Source organism: Polypterus senegalus, chromosome 3, assembly GCF_016835505.1.
Source record: "Polypterus senegalus isolate Bchr_013 chromosome 3, ASM1683550v1, whole genome shotgun sequence".
NCBI classification, from domain to species: domain Eukaryota; kingdom Metazoa; phylum Chordata; class Cladistia; order Polypteriformes; family Polypteridae; genus Polypterus; species Polypterus senegalus.
Window position 1 is genome coordinate 247362130 of NC_053156.1, and position 22786 is coordinate 247384915.

The following is a 22786-nucleotide window of genomic DNA, read 5'->3' on the forward strand; positions in this document are numbered from 1 at the left end:
CGCAATTCGTGCCCTTGCTGGGTGTGTCGTTACGGTTTTACGGTATCTGGTTAGAGGTGAATCTACAGACTCGGGGGGGGCTCCAGGCAAAAAACTCCATTGGACATTCCAGCTGGTCTTTCCCCAAGTCTCAACATGGAAAAATTGATTATTTTAGTGTAAATTGATAAAATCAATTAGGAGGATTTTGCAAACACAAATCATTCATTTTAATCTTTTCTATAGAAAATCACATTTACATAATTTCTATAGAAAATAGACATTAATAGAATGTAGTACATTTTAAAAATCTAAATAAAATAGAAATAATGTAAGGTGCACACAGTAATAAAAGAAATCCAATTTGCTCAGTGTAATATTAACAAATACTAAAAATTTCACTTAAGTGAAATTTGAGACCAAAAATGGTTTGAAAAGTTATTACTATAACCAGAATTGCCGTTTGCGGGCATCGGCGACAGTAAATTCCGCCGCTGGGTTCATTCCAGGTCCAAAGACCGCGCGCTGATGTAGCTCGGACAGAAAGCCTCTCCTGGCGCGGACCTTGAGGAAGATATAAACAGTTCCTAGTGATAGGAACAGTCGGGACAACTGAAGCTGATTCAGAATTAGCCGAATTGTCTAAGCAAACCGAGTGAATCAATTTTTTTCGTCCAAACATGTAAATGCCCTTCGTGACTTATGCAATCTGATCTGATTACATTTTATGTTAACGTTCATCACAGATACGGTCCTGGGGAATTACTATAGGTCTGTCGTTGCAATGAGTACCTACGTAAACGGACACCCCCGGAGAGTCCCATTCCAATTCAGGGCCTTAGACAGTTGGCTGCCTTACCTGTGCTGTCGCTGCCCCCAAATTTGTTGAGCCCCTGTATGTGGGTGGAATGTAAATCTGATGTCTTCATGATAATGATCCCAAAGCAAATTATCTTTGCGTAAATTCTATAAGTTGTGCTACCTACTTTGTTAAATTGTGTTGCCCTAAAAGTTCAAGTAAGCATAGTAATTTGAATGAATAATGAGCACTTAATCCGCGTGTCGGCGCAGACTTTGGGAATCGGACCCTTGCGGTAGGGCACCGCAGGACCCAGTTCGACCCTCACTCGAAACTAAATTTGAATTGCTAATAACTCTGAGATGTAGAAAAAACGCTGAGAACATGCTCTTCTCTTCGCACAGATAACCACCGAGAACAAAAACTGCACCGCCTTGCCTAGTACTGTACTAGTTAAAGTTATAACAGACACTTCCACCACTTTATAAAGTAAGTCTTACATCACACTGTCAAAACTACTTACCTATTCAATTCAATACAATACAAACAGCAGCAACGATTATGAATTGAAATTAAAAATAAAACTGCATTAAATTATTTTGTGGCTTGCATTTTAATTGCCATGTTAACCTGTGTACATAAATGTCAAGGTCTGAAGTGATTTAAAAGCCCGTTGCCCAGAATGCCCCTTATTCCACATATTATGGCTGGGGTCCTATTCGTTTCAAATTGGAGTTGCAGGTCGGTTTTATTAAGAGTGAACACAGGAAAAAGTATGTTGTTTATGTGAGCGCCATGTGTAGAGAGCCAAGTTTGAACTTAAGAGAAGACAGCTAGGCATTCCCTGCCTTAACTATTCACATTTATTCATAACATAAAATTAAGAGGAAAAATGGACGATGAACACGTAGTAAGTATAACAAAGGATATGGCAGTGGATTATGCAAACCTAATACAATTTTTGATGTGTATTTTAGACGTAAGCGACCATTTTTAACATTTTGTTCACCTTTCGTTTCCCTTAGCGAGACTACACAGAACCGTGTCCTTGTTGCAGTGAGGTCAACTGGGGTATCACCGACGAAGGCAAGTTTTACTGCCAGTCCTGTCACACGGTGATTGAGGTGAGTCTCGAATGTACGCCCCGTAAACTGCGTCAACACCCCGTTTTAAAATACACGTTGAACAGTTCTTAGCTATACAGTGTCCGTTTTCCATGCATCTTACAGGGGACCCCCTTTGTACAGCAAAGGCTCAGCTGTGGAAATGAGCATCTCCTGTGGTAGAATGGATGTTGGAGCCCAGTGGCTATGAAAGTGCTATCGAGGACTGCGTGATAGGCTTGTTAACTAACATTTTAACTACCCAGTGTTCATTTTGCATTGGGGGCACAGCAGCCGAGATTGCCACCGAATGCCTTGTACAAGTTTTTTTTTAAATGCATTTGAAGTTTTAATCTGCTATGATCAACTAGCTGTGCATTGCCAGTGATGTCGTACAACACAAATCACATCCTATTTATTGACAAAATAGATACGCTGCACACTAAAAACAATTCCCATTGATCGTGTGCATTAGGCTATTGCTAACATTGATTAAAACTGTATTGAAAGGACATATGAATTACGTTTGGCATATTTAGCTCATGAACATTGAAATGTGACTTATGCGTCATTGGAATGTGCAGTGAACACATTTTTTTCTGTTCACTTAATTGTCCAGCCACCAGGAGTCTCGAAAATGGCAACACAGAAAAGTCTGAATGATTGAAACTTGACGTGACTTGGAGTTTTTTTTATATATATATAAATATATAAATCCTGCCCTTTATGTAAGAAATGGCTTACACGTTTCTTAGCGTAATCAAGTTTTATTAATGAGATCTAAGTTTGACTCAGTGTTTTAGATGTGTTGTGTTTGTTTCCTTCCTCCATTAAGACCTTAGCAGTAAAGCGAAGCATCTGATTTTATTGTCACTGTCCTATAATTAATCAAATATTTTCTAAATTCCCCTTGGCATTACAAAAGTTTATCTAATTTAATAACAGCCCATGGTGGGGTAGGTGCAAGACAGAAAATGGATCTAACACTCGGACAGTGATGGTGGTAGGTAGCCCTTAAAACAACTATTGTATTTTTCCAAAACCATCAAGTCTCCTTCTTCATGCGATGCCTCAGTCTTCCTGGGCTCCTTCTCTGCAGCTCAATGCACTCTTGGCTGCCTTATGCACTGCCTGCACATGCCTGCTGCTCACAGTTAATCGCCTTTTGTCACAGACAATACTGTCTGCTCCACTTTTCTCTAACTACTTGAGCCAGACTAATGCCAGGATCTTACCCAGGGCTCACTAATGGCCACAAACCCACTCTGCACTAGCTCTTTCCATGCTGCCTACTCCAGGTAGCTTCACCCTCTCTTATAGTCCATAGATACCCGAGTAATTTTTTCTTTCTTATGTCTGGGCCGTAGACATTACGCTATTTTACAGTATGCCAAGATAGGCTGTTTCATCGTGTTGAATGCCTGTAAATGTTTCCATTGAATTTACTTTTCCTAAAACTGTTAGCCATCACAGAAGTAAGGGTATTGCTGAATTCTTCCAGTTGAGTAAAACTAGCCTGCTATGTTGCAGTGTGAAAAAACGCCATGCAGGGTTCGACATTAGTGGTTGCAATTGGCAACTATTTTGAGGCCATTGGCATTCACTTTTTGGCCCCGGTTGTTTAAAAACAGAGCAGAGCATCTTTATTACTCCAAATATAGGCTGTTAAATATGGCAGCCATATTTTCTGTTTTGACAACAGTCAGTTGATGCCTAGTCTGGCAACCACTTTTAAAAGTTTATATTGAGCCCTGCCATGACATTAGAGTAGTCTTTAAGGATGTCTGTTCAAGCTGTAATAATTTGAAATTCAAGGAGTTGGTGAAAGGAAGGCGGTGGTTACACAGTTGTTGCACTGCTGCCTCGTAGTAAGGAGATTGGGGTTTGTGTCATTGGTGCTTCTTGTGTTGAGTTTGCTTTTTCTCTTTGAAGCATTACAAGATTGTCTGGACTGTACTGATTGGGATGTTTTTAAAAATGCTTGTGAAAACATTCATGAGCTGATCTTATATCAGCTTTTGTGAAGACGTTTTCATTCCCAGCAAATCAATTGTGATTTATAACAGTGGAAAGCTCTGGTTCACCAAAGATCTAAGAAATTTCCATTAGGTGAAAGTACTAGGGTGTTGTACCGTGTTAGCCATTATGAATGTAGAGAAAAGCCAAGCAAAATGACACCTTTAATTGGCTAACTAAAAAGATTACAATATGCATTAGGTGAAAGAAAGCCCGTAAAAATGGTGAATAGGACACTTGCAGACTAGCCAGGAATAGGCTGAACAGTTCAGTCAGATATGCTAAATGGAAACACAAAAATTAACTGGAGCTTCAGTTTTCTGCAAACAATAGCTCCTCTGTATGGAGAAGCCTTCAGTCTTTTACTGATTACAAAAAGAGAGCTCCCTGTGCTCATCCAGAGTCATCCCTCCTTGCCAAACTTAACAACTTTTATGGAAGATTTGAACAACATGGTGCTGAGTACTTACATCATCTCTGCAACTTGAGTTCTAAAGTGACCGTAACACCAGACACTTCTTCAGAAAAACCTCTCGCCCTACTCTTCATCTTCCATCAAGGAATATGACGTCTGGAAGGTGTTTGCAACACAGAACAGCAAAAAGTCAGCCAGTCCTGACTCTTGGCGCTTTTCCACTGCATAGTACGGCACAACATGGTTCAGTTCAGCTCACTTTTGGGGGGTTTTCCACTGGGAACAGTACCTGGTACCTGGTCCTTTTTTTAGTACCACCTCAGCCGAGGTTCCAAGCGCGCCGAACCGTTACCAAAGCGTGACGGTAAACTCTGCTGGTCACTGATTGGCCGGAGAAAATCGTCATTACTGCGTCACTGAACTTGCGACACGAGACACAACAGACCCGCTAGATTTTTAGCACAGCCAGCGAAAGTTCGGACGCACCATTTTGTTTTAACCAAAAATGGCTATTTCGTGGTCTATTGAGGAAGTACAGACGTTCCTCTCGTTGGTAGCCGAGGAGCGGATCCAGCGAGAGCTGGATGGGGTGACGCGGCGCAACTATAACGACACGTGAATAATCCCGCCACACTCTAAAGCGGTACTAAACTGCAGTCGAAACGCAAACCGAGCCGAACTGAGCCGAACCAAGGTGAGCTGTACTGAACCGTGCTGTGCCGTACTATGCAGTGGAAAAGCGCCATACGTCTTACCTGTAACAATCTTAACACTAACCCATCTGAAGTCTGTTACTGCTACTGGTCTTGATCCTCTTCAGTTTGCATATTGAGCAAAAGATCTGTGGATGCCATCAACATGGGCCTTCACTTTGTGCTGGAGCATCTGGACTGTAAAGGAACTTATGCCAGAATACTCTTTGACTGCAGTTCAGAGCTGTTGTTAACTAAACTTCTACAGACTGATCTGAATCCTTTCATCTATAAATGGATTTATGGTTTTCCGATAAACTGGAAACAATTTGTGTGGGCTCCTACCTCTTGAACTGTCTCAATATTAGTACAATGCCACCAAGAGAGTGGAAATGGTCATTGACTTTCGCTAACAGCAGTTACAATCTCTTTCACTAGAAATTAATGATTCTGTAGTCAATATGGTCAAATCCTTCATAATTTTGGGCACAGCTATCACAAGCAGTCTCAGCTAGAACATAAATACCACTTACATCACTAAAAAGATGGCAGTGAGTGTACCTCTTACTCCAAGAAAAGAAATTTAAATATTTCCCAGCCAATCCTATTTCAATTTTACAAAGCCATAATTGAAAGTGTAATAACATTCTCCATTGTTGTCTGGTTTGGTATAGGAATGGCACATTCCAAATCTAAATTGCAGCATATTGTGGGGTCTCTGCTGAGAAAATAACTGGCTATACTCTTCCATCTGTAGCTGACCTGTGTACATCTCGTGTAACTAACCATGTCAAAAGGATCACCATGGATCCATCGCACTCCAAAAACTCCCCTCTGGTAAATGCTTCAGGTCAGTTTCTTATGAGGGTGTTTGTGTTTACAGTGTATGTACATGTATGTGTGTTCGCGTGCATACACACTGTACACTAACACTTTCACTTGCACATCATCATTTGCACATCTATTTTATAATTATAATATACTGCAACTTTGAATTCATTCTTTTTTACATATGTTATTTGTGTAATTTGTATGTGATGCTATGTTCTGTTATAAGCAGCTGTAAATCTACCATGCAAAATTCCTGTACATTAAGTACTGGTGAATAAAAGTTATTCTAATGTCTGCACAGGTTTCGTTCCTGTGCTCTGGTTTCCTCTCCCAGTCCAAAGAAATCTAGGTTAAGTGGATTGGTGATGCTAAATTGGCCCAAGTTTGAATGTTTGTCTTGTGGCGGACTGTTGCTCTGTTCAGCAATTGTTTCCACCTTGTGCCCTGTGCTTGCTGTAATAGGGACAAACTTCCCCGCATGCTCTGGATAAGTAGGTTTGGAAGATGAATGAAATTGGTAGATGTGTGTTTTTTAAAGTCAAAGTGAACTTTATTGTCATCTCAACCATATACAAGTATACAGATAGACGAAATTGCGAAGCTCAAAATTAAAACACAAACATTGTGCAAAGACAAGACAAAGAAGTAGCAGCAATATTGATGTGTAGTTAGCAATATGAACATTGATGCAATGTATGGTATTTGCAATCTAGATACATATATAGTCAATAGATATGTAATATAATAAATAAATAATAGATATAGATAATACAGAAATTATCAGTGTGCGATAATAGTTGTTTAAGACATGTGTAAACAGTGACAGGTCAGAATGTTTCAGAGCAGAAGGATAGCAAGAGTGTCAAAATACTTAAAGATCAGTATGAGATTTTCAGTTCTTTTTCTACGTGCACATTAGTCTTTGCAGGATAGTGGCTTGCATGTATAAAAGTTCCATTTTTAGAGGTGATTGAGGCAGTGTGGAAGATCCCAGGTTCATGAATACATGGTGACCATACAGTAAATATTCTGTAAGATCCAAGTTTATTGAAAATTTGATACTTGTTGTTCGTGGTAGTGCTTGATGGCAGTTTTGACAGTTGAGTTCTAACCTTGAGTAGATTTTGTATAGTCTGTGTTTTAAATGATGCATGCATTATATAAAGTAAGGTTTTGCAGTATACTGGTAGAGTGCCATAAAACCCAATTTTTGAAACAGCGTGGTACTGGCATCTTTAATTTCAGTGCCAGATGTAAATGGTAGATTTTAAGCACCTCCTGCTCAGTCATTTATTTGTGTGATCAGAACTCTAACCCCCTACCAGGTCCCGATCCCTGGTTTCCGAAACCAAGAGACTCCAGGGAGCAAGCAAGCACCTGTTAATGATCTGCTGTATGTGTTATGGCAAGGAGGCACGCTTGTTTGCAGGCTGTGAGATTAAAGGAGCTTTGAGACTGGGGGTTTGTGGAGGAGTTATCCATTATTTGCTTTGGAACTATTTTGGTACCAGTGCTGATGTTCAAAAGCTGGTATTGATACTAAAGTCAATTTATGGACCAATCTAACACTTATGTACAGTAATTAAAATTATGTTGGTCTGTGTTTTACAAAAAGAAAACAAGCTTTGATATAATTTTAATTTTGTTCCATTTTTCTATACAATCAACACAATTTACAACTTGCAGGTTAAGAAATAAATGCTCTGCTGCAATCTCTGTTTTGCCTCCTGGTTGCTTGGACATGCATAAATTGTCGAGACTGTACTTAATGACATGTAACCGTGTGAAGTAATAATTACAAGAAAAGATTTATTACTGTGTACAAAGTGTTTCTATGTTCTTTGTGGAATGAAAAGGTGCAAAGCATCTATACAGAGATTGGGAACAAAAAAGACGTTCCATCTCTGAGTACAAGGCGATTTGTTGTCATTTGTTGTATTTTGTTTGTGGTTATCGTTCTGTCCTGCATCTTTTATTGTTTCAGGTACGGTGGGTGATGCAGTGGTTAGCTCTGCTGCCTCACAGCTCAGGTCACATTTTTGCCACAATAATTAGTCTAGGCATACTTAGCCGATGCTTCCCTAGCCCTCAAGGACAAATGAAACAGCACTGCAGCATTATAATCCACTCAAATCTAATTTAGGTACTCCTTTGACATTGGCTTCATTTCACAGAGTTCGCCAAAGTTCCAGAGCATTTCCATGATTTCACCGAACTTGCTGCAAAGCAAACTCTGTAATGTTCACTCATCATTAATCCAGACATTTCCAAAAAGGCAGAGAAAAGCTATCAGCTCTCAAATCAATATGTTCTGTTGCCAGGTTTCCCCTGGAGTGTTTTGTTTGGCTTATTTAAGTTTTACCACAGTCCTGTCACTATGATCTGTTAATGTGTTTGAGTTACTAATATACACTGTAATATCACTTCCTTCAATTCAGCTGTTATCTCCTATCTTTCATCAAAGTACTTTTATATACACGTTTTTCACATGGCCGCCTTACCCCTCCTGGGCATGCAGCAATATTATATATGATTGAACTGGTCACGGGCAGCATAATAAGAAGGCTGAATAATTTCATCCTTGGATTCCAAGACTCTCAGTATTTCTGGTCTTTCCCATGGGTAGAAGTAACATCTTGGCATTCAAGCATGAGCACCAATTATCACAGTAAGTTAGCAAGTAGAGAAAGAGCAGAGAAGAGTCAGTAACAATTAATGATTGTCCATTTTTGTATTTTAGTGCAAATGACAAATCAACTAAGATACAAGAAGAATAACTAATCCACTCCTTTAATTAGGGCATGCTAAACTAAATCGGTACCTCTTTAACCTGGATTTAAAAGCTGAGACTGAAAAGGCACCTCTTAAACAAATAGGCCAACTTTTTCTCATCTTTAGGGCATTATATCTTTAAGCTCAACCTCCCACTGTTTTGTTTATCTTTGGAATTTTTAGTAGACTGGCATCTTGAGACTATAATGCATGCTGCAGGCTTTATGTAATGTAAGTTGCCTGTTGGCCATTTAAATCTTTATATATTTGAAAAAGTATTTTGAAAGTAGTCCTAAATGTAACTGGAAACCAGTGTAAGGACTTAAGAAACAAGTTAGGTAGTCATACTTCCTTGCTGAAGTTAAAATTCTTGTAGCAGTATTTTGAATTTAATGACCACTGCAAAGGGAATGATTTGAAAAGCTTGTAAAAATCACTGAAGTAAACGTTTTAAACTTATTTGAAACGACAACATAATACTAGTATTTCATTTATGTACTGTAATGGGTAAAAAAGCCTGACCGGAAATACCCTGCTGCATCATCCTGGCATACATTGTATATGCATACAGTATCTACAGTATAGAACATCAGAGCAAAAGCAGTTCAGACCTAGTGCAGATAGCATAAAATAAATAGACGCAAACACAGTAAGATGTATGATTCAGTAGGACATTTCATACCAGAAAGGCTATATGCAATATTTCCTTTTGCTTTCAAATTTCAATCTACACAGCACACCAGTTCAAGAAATCTAATGTTCTCTTTTAATCTTACACCTGTGAACCTTGTAATGGAAAAATTGATTTAGGAATAGATGTAAATATGATATTTCTTTCTTAAACATTGTCTAAGTTGTCGCTGTACAAGTTATACATTGACTGTTTCTTTTGATACTTTTTCATCGTGTTAACAGAGATCAAAAGAAGTTACTTCTGCAGACACATTTACACCATCTGCTCGAATAAGCTCTGTGTCTAGAGGAATCCGAGGAAAACGGAAAGTAGGTAAGTTGAATCTATGGTTACTACACTCCTCATCTTTGTATTGTAAAAGTTTGCAAGGTTGTAACACAAGACTATACTTATTTGTATAACAATCATTTTTTATTTTGTGTTTCTTCATTTTTACTCTCCAGAACAAGGACGCCTGTGGTACTTGTGTGAGGGTTTTCAGTTTATTTTAACTCAACAAGCTGATGCTATCAAAGCCCTTGGAGTCTGCGATCAATTCAAAGTATGTCAAGCTGACAAACATTTCACTGTTAATAGAACCAAAATTTCCTATCTAACTTAAGGGATTTACAAATTCATTTTATGTCTCTTACAATTATCATCATTTGCAGATATTAAGTATTTTAGTGTTTTTTTTTTTATTTTATTTTAATGCATTGCTACTGTTGTGAGAGGACATCAGTATGGCAAACAAAATCAGGTTACAGGGATTGTCATTTCCTTCAAAACAGTTTATTCCCAATAAACAATGGTGGCAACTTAGATAAAGCACACCTAAAACTATAGGCATTCAGTGATCAGTTTCTGTGCCCTGGCACCCTTCTGCCAGTTCAGTATGCTTTTATTCCCTGTGTACCTCTATGGCAAAGAACTTGCAGTTAGTTTTTTCTATAGCTTGTGTTCTGTGCCATATTCATTACTGCAAGTGCTATACATGGTTTATTCATAAATCTGAAATTGCGTGCCTTGTGTAGATGGATGTGGATGTTGATTAGTTGACTTTTTAAACATTTTGACAGAAGAAATATACTCAAGGATATGTCTGTATGTGACTGACTTCATTTGTTAATAGTCAATTTGATAATACATTGATCAGCCACAACATTAAAACCAACTACCCAATGTTGTGTATGTCCCCTTCATGCTGGCAAAACAGCTATAATTCATAAAGGCATGGACTCCACAAGACCTAAGAAGGTATCCTGGGATATGTGGCTCCAATGTGTTAGAAGCAAATCCTTTAAGTCCTGTAAGTTGTGTGTTGGAGCCTCCATAGACAGGACTTTCTTTTCCAGCACATCCTACAGATGCTCAGTAAGATTTAGATTTTGGGAATCTGAAGGCTGAGCAAACACCTTGAACTCTTTGTCATGTTCCTTGAGCCATTCCTGAACAATTTTTGCAGTGTGGCACAGTGCATTATCCTACTGATTGAGGCCACTTCTTTTAAAGAATACTGTATGTTGTCTTCAGCAATGTTTAGGAAGGTTGAACGTGTCAAAATAAAATTCACATAAATGCTAAGACCTAGAGCATCACACACAATGGCTCTGCCAGCTTGCCATCTTCCCATACTGCATCCTACTTCCTACTGCCATCTTTTAACCAGGAAACTGACACGTGCACACACACCTGGCCATCCACATGATCTAACAGAAAACATGGTCCTGTCTGTGGAGGACAGTCGTCAGCATATAAGCACTCCGACTGGTCTGTAGCTACGCAGCCCCATATGTACAGTAGCAAGCTGTGATGCACTGTGCGTTCTGACATCTTTCTCTTAAGGCCAGCATTTTGTTTTTCAGAAGTTTGTGCTACAGGTGTACTTCTGTGGGATCGGACCAGATGAGCAAGCCTTCATTCCAGCTGCTCATCAATGAACATTGATTGCTCAATAATGCTGTTCACTAGATTCACTAGTTGTTCTTCCTTGGACCACTGTTGATAGGTACTAATGACTGCATACCAGGGAAAAAACCCACAAGACCTGCCGTTTTGGAGATGCTCTGACCAAGTTGTTTAGTCATCACAGTTTGCTCTGGTCAGAGTTGCTCAGGTCCTTTCTGTTGCCCATTTTGCCTGCTTCCAACATGTCATCTTTAAGAACTGACAGGTGCCATTGTAATGAGGTAATCAATTTTATTCACTTCACCAGTCAGTGGTAAAGTCAAAATATATGATTCTGGAAACAGGGTAGTGCTTCTGTTCATTTTTTTTTTTATTTTTATAAATGGTATCTTTACTGCTTGAAAGAGTACAAACCTGAAGGGAGGTGCCTTGGCCAGACTAGCAGTGGACATATTTGCGTCTTATGTGTATATTCAGTGCAATAGGGTACAGCTGACCAATAAAACACTTTGGAGCACATTTACCAAATGTTAATTCTCCACTGAAACATGGAATATGAAATAGGGCAAGTGTTGGGATTCCAGAATTTTGGAGCATCTAGGCTGAGAAACATGTGCAAATAGGAAGACATTCTTTTACGTAATTATCATTTTGAATCTCAGTATACCCCAAACAATAAACATTTTTTACTTTGACAGAATTTAAGGCACCATAAATAAAATTTATTACTTTTTTTTTTTTTTTTTTAAATCGTCAAGCATGTTTTAAAGTGCATGTATGCCTAAAATACCAAAAGAGAGGAATCTGTCTTAAATTTGAGGCAGCTTAAGACAAAGTTATTTTGAAAGAGGAACAAGTTTTCTTTTTCATATGAAATATCATTGGTAGCCCATATTAAGAAGAAATGTGAGAATCAACTAAAGAAAGTTAAATGGTCACAGTGTGTTTTTGTGAGATAAAAAAGTTGCTCTCTTACTGACATAAAAAAGTGATTTTAATGGTACACTTGAACCAGTTTGGTTTCATTTTTATTGCTTGAACATTGTGGCAATCTGACAACAATTAATAACAATCCCATGAGCAGCCTGTAAAATATAAAAAAAAAAAAAAGTTTGAGATGGGAACTGATCTGACCTTTTGTGTGTGTGTGTGTGTTTGCATTTATGAAACAAAAGTAATAAATACAGTGTATATATACAGTAAATAATTATTTAATTCAGTGCAATTTTTATTGCTTGTAGAGGTGTTTCCTTAAATATTTTTTTTTGTTTTGAAGGATAAAATTCTTTGTACATTGTGGCATCTATATCTGCATAAAAGCCAACAGGCGTATACTAATAAGCCAATACAAAGTAAATTCAAAGAGGTAAGTTTTTTTTTTTAATATATATACAGTATATATTTTGTTTCTGACGTTTAGTAATGTTACCTGTAGTTTTAAGTGACTTTTGTGGCACTTGGATATTTTTCAACTGTCTAATTTTATTTGAAAAATAAATTTTCTCCTAGAACATTGGAGATTTTAATAAATGTATGAGTTAGAATAATGTGCAAGAATGGTATCAATCCCTTTTTAAGGCACTCTGTGCTGGTTATAACATGGTAATGTGGAAATTTAACTGTGAAATAGGCAAATAATTTTGGTGGTGGAGTGATTGAGCAAAACTAAATTTAATTCTGGCTAACCTATTGGTCCAGTTGGGCACAGATAAAGAACTTAGTCACTGTCATTTTCTTAATTTGCAATATAACTTCCCATAAGCCTTTAATGGCAGGAGATTTTAGGTGTGTATTAAATTCCATTTTCAGGTTCCCCAAAACTTGTCATGTGCTAACATTTCCTTATAATGCTGGAAATTTGTAAGCTCAGATTGCTGTCCAGCAGAATTTCATTTAAAAAATTGAACACAATGACAGACGTCGGTTACTGGTTTTTTTTTCCAAATAAAGAGCAAAACTCCCATTTGAGTGCCTATCTTAGACCATAATTTTTTTGCTTTGGCAAAAAAAACATTCACTTACATAAAAATTGAAACATTCGTATGAGCATTTTATTCCTAATAAACAGTACTTCATGTTAGCCCAAATTTCATCAGTTTTCATTATTGTTACAGAGCATGTATCTATGAGCAGACTTGCAGTATGAAGAAGCTAATGTAATCTTCTTAATAACGGAGTTTAGTGTATTTATATTACAATTCAAAATTGCTTATTATCTATAATAGAGGCTTGCAGGATTCCTTTTGTTTCTAATCGACTTAAATCTATAACTTAATAATGGTTGGCTTAATTCATTAATCATTCACAAGTTCCTTTGTTTTGTTGCCGTTTTATTTTTGATTGGCCAATAATATTGGTTAGTTTTATGACATGATTAACACTAGAATTACCAGAGCCTACAAAAAAACTCGTAAATCCGTCCCACCTTCAATCGCTTCTTAAAATCGTTCACAGCTCTCCACCAGCGTCCTTTGTCATCTAAATGTGCTGATAAAATCAGGCTGCAAGCAGCCGGCTATTCCATCCCCCCACCGACTTAGAAGGTGCACAAACTTCTCCCAGCTCATGCCTTGATTGATTTTCTGGGAGTGAAGTGGAGTTTTAGAGTGGAAATAATAGATCGTTGTTTGGAACACACGTTTTTCATGTCTGTTCCGTTTCTACAGTAATCTGTATAAACACATTGTTAAAACATAAACGTTTTTTATATTCTAGTAGTAGATGACAAAATTTAGGCATAAACTATATAATGTATGATGACTGAATTCCAAATATCAAAGAAATACTTTCACAGAAGGTACAAATCTAACACAACAATTGCGCTTTGATTCAAAAATATAACTGCAGAAACAAAAAGCCGCCTTAACATGCGACATTGACACCTGTTTATTATGACTACCTCCATGGCGCAATAGAATCAGCTGCCGACTGGGAATCAAAAGGTTGCGAGTTCGATCCTGCACCCCTCCGTTTTGAGAAGTAAACTGCTTATTTGATTTCAGTCTGTAACAGCAGGTGTAATTTATGATACTTTAAAGGTTAGTTTTGTTTTTTTTGTTTTTTTTTTAGTCATTTAGTTTAGTTTTTTACATCGGATAAATAATATTGCATTTCTCTCTATGCTGTGGTTTCTATTACACACCTGAAAGAAAGAGACAATATATGTGAAAAGATCATCGCACAAATGCAATATTATTTGAAAACGAACAGCGTCCGATCAGCTGTAAAAGTATGGCATTTCTAAATGTTTGCTTTTTTTCAGTCTGATTCTCTCAGTCAGACTGTATATGCCTGCTGACACTTTAGTATGCAAGCAATGGTATGTGCATTCTTGCTCCGATGTAGAAGGGAGCTGAGTTTACCTCTGTTACAGCGCGTCTATGTGAAAACAGCAGTGTCAGATGCGGGGGTGGGGTGTGTTTGGGCTCGTGAACGCGGCCGAGATAATAAAACTGGCTAAAAAAACCAAAGCTAACCTTTACAAGTATCATAAATTACACCTGCTGTTACAGACTGAAATCAAATGTATGTTTTTATTCTAAAATAGTAAGACTAAGAGCAGTTTACTTCTCAAAACGGAGGGGTGCAGGATCGAACTCTCAACCTTTTGATTTCCAGCTGATTCTATTGCGCCACGGAGGCAATCATAATAAACAGATGTCAATGTCGCATGTTAAGGCGGCTTTTTGTTTCTGCAGTTATATTTTTGAATCAAAGCGCAATTGTTGTGTTAGATTTTTACCTTCTGTGAAAGTATTTCTTTGATATTTGGACTTCAGGCATCATACATTATATAGTTTATGCCTACATTTTGTCATCTACTACTAGAATATAAAAAACGTTTCTGTTTTAACAATGTGTTTACACAGATTACTGTAGAAATGGAACAGACATGAAATGCGTGTGTTCCAAACAACGATCTATTATTTCCACTCTAAAACTCCCAGAAAATCAATCAAGGCATGAGCTGGGAGAAGTCTGTGCACGTTCTAAGTCGGTGGGGGAATGGAATAGCCGGCTACTTGCTGCTTTTCTTTTATCGGCACATTTAGATTAACAAAAGACGCTGGCGGAGAGGTGAGAACGGTTTTAAGAAGCGATTTAAGGTGGGACGGATTTACAAGTTTTTTCGTAGGCTCTGGTAATTCTAGTGTTAAAGGAGCTACTTGAGTCATTGCTCGTTGAAACGCTCCGCTCCTATACTTCAGAAGTTCAGATATTTTTTCACTTTAAGTATTTATATACCTGTTTTTTTATGTATGAAGTGAACTGTAATTTTTAACCTTGTTTTGACTTGAATTAGGCGAGTTTTGTCTCATTGGCATATCATCGGAGCTGCTTCTGTGACATTATAATCTGCACTCACTGTTTTATTATAATTATGTATTTGTATGTATTGCTGCTACCATGAGCAAATTAAAATTTTTTATTTATTTTGTTCTTTTACTCAAGTACACTAAAATGTTTTGGAAATAATTGTATTTTATTCCCTTTGCTTGTAGTGCAGGGAGGGTGAAGCATATGGATATGCCCCTAGAAATGAAACAGATACTGTAAGACTATGACCTAACAATAACACTTAGAATGTATTTTTCATTTGAACTTGGGCATAATGTGTACTCTGAGGCAGCATTCTATTATCTCTCAGAAAAAGGGGTGAGCTTTCTGGAAGACTAATCAGTAAATGTGAGATGTGCTGTAATTTTCAAGTCAAGTAATTTAACATTGGTGCCTTAAGTCTGCAGATCTGGCATGCCCCACGACAGAAAATTGTATAATGTGACATCGGCTTAAGATAAATGAGTTGTGACCAGAGTAACTGTCCAGAGACTATCAAAAAATTATCATTATTATGGAAACTGTGGGGGGAAAAAGATATTGGAAAAAGTTTAAGAACAAACTGGAGAAAAACGGTAATAATGTATTCCAAATTGCAATGAAACAAGTCATTTACTGTATTGCATCAAGGCCTTGTTCTCCACCCTAGATGGAAAAGTAGAGCAAACAACTTAGCCAAATACTGCTTTTACGTGATTAGACTGCAGGGATGCTACCAATTTAAACATGGCTTAAATTTCTGTTGTTAATGTAAAAGCTGCTTTTGTTGTTAACACCTGAGTAAGTAAACAACTCGGATGCATTAAATCTTATTAAGGCGTGGGGTCCTGTTTGGTTTATTTTTAGGGGGTTGGAGGTAGTTGGAGCTTGTGTTGCATTTACGTTGTGCTACTCTGTTACTCTGGAAAGCTTTTTGTTCAATGAGTAGAACGTTTTAAAACTAGTTTGGATTCTGTAAGAATTGCAGGATTCTGGATTGTAAAATACCATTCAAACTGTCAGGCCTTATCTTGTGTTTATTACAGAGTTATGGTAGGCAGGTTGGACTGGTAAGGGGAAGAATGGCAGGAATGATTTATGATAGAAGAGTATCTGCAACAGTGAAAAGGTAGTAACACCAGCTGTGTTGTATGATTTGGAGATGGTGGCACTGATGAAAAGATAGGAGGCTACAGGATGCTACAATTTTTGCTCGAAGTAACAAGGGTGGACAGGATTAGGAATGAGTATATTAGAGGGGCAACACAGGTATGTTTGGTGACCAAGTTAGAGAGGCTAGACTGAGATGGTTTGAGCACATGCAGGGGAAAGATGAAGGGTACATCTGGAAAAGAATGCTGAGGATGGAACAGGCAAGAAGAAAAGAGGGAGGCCAAAGAAGAGGTTTATGGACGTAGTGAGGGAGGACATGAAGGCAGTCAGTGTGGCAGAAAATTATGTAAAAATCAGGGATAGAGGGAGATGAATGATCCGCTGTGGTCTCCCCTAAATGGGAGCAGCCAAAAGAAGAAGAAAGACAAAGAAGAAGGAGGAGTTATGTATGTTCCTTTTCAGTCCTTCTTGTGCGGAAAGCTACTGTATATACTGTTTCATGATTATATAAACTCTGTAGATGTTCTTGTAGTAATTGTTTCTTTATTAACTGTTTACATCATAACAAAATATGCTGACATTGAGGATTCATGGGAAATAATAAAATATTTCATTTTAAGTATGTATGCTCCCAAAGCATGGCACAGTTGGTTGCAGGCCGAGCTGAAATACAGTCCTTTTCTTGCTCTCCTCTAGACATTAGTCCCAATTCAATATTAAAAGTGATTGATACAAAACTAGCAGTTGTCTATAAATAAATACAACTTTATGACATATGAAACCGAACATATTACTAGAATGAAATTTGCTGCTGGCATGTGGTGTTCTGCTAAATGATGATATAGAAACAGTGTTTCTATTAATTAAAAAAGGCCAGTGATTTCAAAGGAATTGTGCATCAGAGCTGGAGAGGAAATAGAATTTTTTTTAGATGACTAGCAAGGTCTGAACCAAAGTTTTTTTTTATCCTTAAATGTGAAATAATGTGATACTTAACACAATTATTTGACTTGCAGGTTTGTGTGTCCAGGCATTAAGTCTTCACAAGAATCGTTAGTAAACTCAGTAATTGTTCTCAGCAATCTTTAATGAACTTGCAGTTAAATTAACAAGTCATTACCACTAGGTGGTGCAATATGATAAACATTTGGAGGTAGTAAGAACTTTTAAATACTTTTGTTATGAACCAGGAAGATACAGTACTTTAGTTATTTTATGCTGTCTTGTACATAATATAATTTTAGGCAATGTAATTTCTTTCATTTAGAAACATTTAGAATTAAGCTGGTGCATTTGTGTTCCACTGTAGTACTTATGTTTTTGGGATGAATGCTGTTCCATTTGATCGATAAGGCTATGACTATGCCAAGTCAACAAACAAATAATTTCAATAAATACTACATCTATGCTTTATGAAAGGAAGGACCAGGGGAGATAGCATGCACAGAGCATTGTCTCCCCCAGATCGCTAGATAGCAGTCCCACTGGGTTGTGGGAGTGCAATGGATTCCCAGATTCTCACACGGTGTTGTAGCTCTCCAAACACCTGACACAGACAGGCATGGATACAAGTTGCTCTTCAAGTAACCATTTCTCACTAAACACAAGAAAGCTAAATTTGGACTGAAGTTGCAAATTCTAAGAAGAATAATGCATTATATATACAGTGGTGTGAAAAACTCTTTGCCCCCTTCCTGATTTCTTATTCTTTTGCATGTTTGTCACACAAAATGTTTCTGATCATCAAACACATTTAACCATTAGTCAAATATAACACAAGTTAACACAAAATGCAATTTTTAAATGATAGTTTTTATTATTTAGGGAGAAAAAAATCCAAACCTACATGGCCCTGTGTGCCACCACTGTAACTGTTGGATATGACACTGAAGTTAACTTAGAATATATTGTACAGTTGTTTAAATATATTTTTTCTTCTACATATCCTGAAATATGAAATATTTAATTCTTTTTTTTTTTGTTTTGGGTCACGAAATCTCAGTGCTATCAGCTACTGGGCAGTGGATCGGAATCCAGTACTATCAATGAATTGTCCTCTTTCTCTGAAAGTGAGAATGGAAGCAGATCCCCAGATGAGAACTCGGACATTGCTTCAGAGTCCAAAGTTTCATCGTTGTCAGGTTTGAACTTCAAAAATCCTGGCCTTAAATCTGAAACAGTTTTGAACAGTTAAAATGCTTGTATTACTAAGCTTAGCATTAAAATGCCTTTTGGGAATGCACTGTAATCCAACAAAGGCTACATTGAATTTGGACTGTTATTACAATTTACCTTTTACATAGAACTTATACAGGTATTAGACACTAACTCATCAGCTTGTCTAATCATTTGTTTCTATGAAATTTGTGTACAAGATGGTATTAATTAAACCACAGTTTAATAGTAGACTTATAATCGTAATGGTGTGATAGGTTATTTTAGATTCTGTTTCACAGGGTATCAAGCAGTACCACACTCTTGAATGTACTAATGATAATGGCTGATCCAAACCTATAGGATCTTTTTGACTCCTGTACTCAGGAAGTGGCTCAACAGTTCTCTTTATCGCCAGTTACAGATGATAATTCTTTACTTATAGTAAAATTATTTTCTTAATTATTCTGGTTGATTTGTCCCTTAGGTTCAGTGAGCTTTTATTTAAAAGCCTCAACAACTGATACATTGGGCAAGAGTCCTTTCTTTAATTAAGAAGTTCAACCCCATGTGAAAGGGTTCTAGGTTGTGAGCTGCTTTTGTTTTATTGGAAGGAATTGATTTAATTATATTTCAGCAAAAATGCATGCGATTTGCACATTTTAAGTATTCAACTGGATGACTTTATGTGGATTGTGCAACTTGAGTAACATCAGATTTTTTTTCCGTGGACTTTTTGATATTGTTTGCTCCTTCCAGCATTGGCCACTGTCCACTTCCATTAATGCATACGCTTTATTAGCTCAGATTAAAAAATGTTCTCAGCCATAATTGCAAAGTACATGGGTTAAGTAACATTTAAAATCTATTTTTGTATGGGGTGTTCATTTATGTATTTGGGTAGTATACTGCAGTCACAGTGACCCTTTTATAAAACGTCAAACAATATGGCTCAGATTCGCCGATCTCTGGCTGGGAAAGAATGCCATGTGACATGAAGTATCAGTGGACCAGTTGTTGTTTTTATCAAAAGTGTGGACATAAATGCTGTTAAATCTATAGCTGTGTTGCCTAAATTCGGAAGCAGATGCCTATCTCCCAATCAGTGTGAAATGTTTAATCAACCTACAGTCATTCATTATATCTTGATTTCCTTAGTAATGGTTTGGTGTGGCCATGCAGCTTTTAGGTCAATATATAAAAAATAAGATATTTGACCAATACATTAAAGTTAATTGGAAATAGTTAACAGTCCCCTTCATTTATTATCATCAGGAATGTGTTATAAGTAACTTGAAACACACGTTAATAGTTACATAGAACAGTCAGTCACATATTAATAATGTGTCTTCCCTAGAGTTTCATTCTGTCGCCATTCCACTAAACTTTCTTAATAAGGACTTGTAGTACTGTATTTATGTTCTGCATTCTTAAAGTTCCAATCTTGCTTTATGCTAAATATATTTAATGCATAATGTGTACTCTTTTATAGCTTCTTGGTGTTTGCTTTAAAGTGTTGTGGTTATATCACATGCTGTGTTATGTTTACAACTGTAATATCAAGAATACATTCCTAGTAACTGTAGTGCTGTGAAACAGTATTTCCCCTTCCAGATTCCAAAAACCCATCCATTTGAAAAAATATTTGCCCCCTAGGCGTCTCAGTCAACCAATGAACCATATTTAAACAGTGGGTTAAATTAGACTATACACAACCATTCATGATTGTTTCAGACCTTTCTGAATCTAAAAATCACTTAAATAGAACCTTTCCAGCAATGTGACGTTGTCTAAAAGCAACACAACATACCTCAATCAACTGAAATTCCAGAAGATTCGAGAAAGAAATTTACTGAAATGTGTGATTTGGGAAAGGGCTATAAAGCAAACTCTAAAGCCCTGGGACCCTAGTGAACCACTATAAGAGCCATCATCTCCAAATGGAGAGAATTTGGAAGAGTGGTAAATTTGCTCAGAAGTGGCTGGCCAAGCAAAATTACTTCAAGAGCACTTAGGTAACTCATTTGGGAAGTCGCAGTAGACACTGCAGACCTCTCTCAGCTCAGTTAATATTAGTGTTGATGATTCCACCATTAGAAAGACCCTGGTCAATAATGATATCCATGGGAGAGTTGCAAATTAAAAACTACTGCTAAACAAGAGAATCATAGACTTGTGTATTATTTGCCAAAAAATACCCTGATTACCCTCAAAACCTTTGTAATAATATTCTGTGGACTGATGAGTCAAAGGTGGAAATTTTTCGACAGCGTGGGTCTCGTTACTTCTGACATAAAGCCTAATGTATCTTTCCACAATAAGAACAACATGGCCACAGCGAAACCATGGTGGTGTTAGAATGGAGGTATGGGGACGCTTTGCTTTTTCAGGAACTGGGTTACTTGCCACAACCTGAGGAAAGCGTGAATTGTAACTGTCTACCAGAAGATACTGAAGGAAAAAGTCCAGTCATTAGTCTTTGCCCAAGTGTAGACTCAATTGGGTTATGCAGCAGGACAACAACCCAAATTACAAGAGCAAATCCACCCCTGAATGGCTGAAGGAAAACAAAAATTTGGATGCGAGCGTCAGTAGAATTTGCATCCTAGGAATAAAGTTATCCGAACTATTCTATAACAGTTCAGTAATTTACTGCTCTGATGCTGATCTTTCTGATCATAAAATAGGTCATTATGATAGCAATTGACAAGAGAAATTAATTGCAGAATTATTGTATTTGAGGGTTCCTGTAAAGTGCCTCTTTCTTTCTTTTGAATGATTTGGCTCAAAAACTAATCAGCACATCATCATCTCATAACAGGCTTAAGTTTCGAGTTTTTTCTGTCCAGCCAACACAGACACAGACACACACACATCATCATCATCATCATCGAGATATCCATGGTTTTGGTATAAGGGGACCCTAAAACATTGAGATCCGTCAAAAATCGGAGATTTAAATTTTTGACGAATCAAAAGCTTTTGCTCCTCTCACATAGATGATAGGTTATGGTGGGGAAGGGTGCAAAGCAAAAAACAGAAAAGTTATTGTTTTGGTGTGGTTTAGCCAAAGTCCTGCCTTAAAACCCATTGAGAAGTTAAATGAGCAGATCATAATCAAAAACACCCCAGTCTGGTTGAATTAAAAGAATTTGGTAAAGAAGAATGGGCCAGAATTTCTCCACAACAATGCGAAAGATTGATCTTCTGATACCGGAAGTGCTTGTTTACAGTTGCTAAAGTTGGCAGAACCAAATATTAAGTTTATGGGGCAATCACTTTTTCACATGGGTGATATAGATTATTGGTGAACTTTTTTTCTTCAACAAATCAAAAGATAATTTAAAAACTATTTTATTGCGTTAATTAAGGTTGTCTTTGTATTATACTAAACCTGTGTTCGCATATGATCTCCAAAGTATTTTTTTCATGGCATTGTATTTTGGCTAACAAAAAAGCTTGCTTATTCATGTAAGCGCAAAACAGTAACAGTCTTCATTAACTTTTTTCCCCCTTCTTGCAGATTTTGATGATAATACATCTCTGTTTTCTGGTTCCATTGATGGGAGCCTTTATAAATCCTTTAGGAAGGGAAATCAGATGTATATGAGTATGCCAATGACTCTGGCTTTTTGCTATCTATCTTTGCTGTGGCTTAGAGAGTCTATGACACTGTCTGAGCTTCTGAAGTAAGTAAACAACAAGATTTACAAGTTCCAACAAAAATGATGCAGTTTGTGTATGTTTGTGTTAAATTATAAATAATATATGACAAGAACTATTGCATGAAAAGGTGAACAATATCTTTGGCTATAATGTAGGTTTTTCCACATGCTTAAAGAAGAGTGGAGTGAAGTTATTGTAGTGTGTGTGTGTGTGTGTGTTTTAAAACACTAAAATTATTTAAGAGGAAAAGTTTGCGGCCATGTGTAGGGAGAACGCTCTACTGTATAATCAAGTATCTAGCATTCACAAATTGCCTGATGTTTATTTTATCTTATTGCATATATATAT

General features: G+C 37.2%; 1 protein-coding gene across 2 annotated transcripts in view; it reads left to right on the forward strand.

Moving 5' to 3' along the window:
* The first annotated feature begins 1525 nt into the window (after nt 1–1525).
* Nucleotides 1526–22786, forward strand: part of taf1b (TATA box binding protein (Tbp)-associated factor, RNA polymerase I, B) — a 203337-nt gene continuing 182076 nt past the window's right edge. The window contains exons 1-7 of one of the 2 annotated variants that reach the window (XM_039748885.1): nt 1526–1688; nt 1804–1902; nt 9523–9613; nt 9745–9842; nt 12465–12554; nt 18621–18759; nt 22296–22461. In XM_039748885.1, the coding sequence (XP_039604819.1) occupies nt 1671–1688; nt 1804–1902; nt 9523–9613; nt 9745–9842; nt 12465–12554; nt 18621–18759; nt 22296–22461 (701 nt within the window). In that variant the 5' untranslated portion in view covers nt 1526–1670. Of the gene's footprint in view, nt 1689–1803; nt 1903–5761; nt 5855–9522; nt 9614–9744; nt 9843–12464; nt 12555–18620; nt 18760–22295; nt 22462–22786 lie in introns of those variants that run through there. The other variant, XM_039748886.1, reaches the window with a different exon arrangement.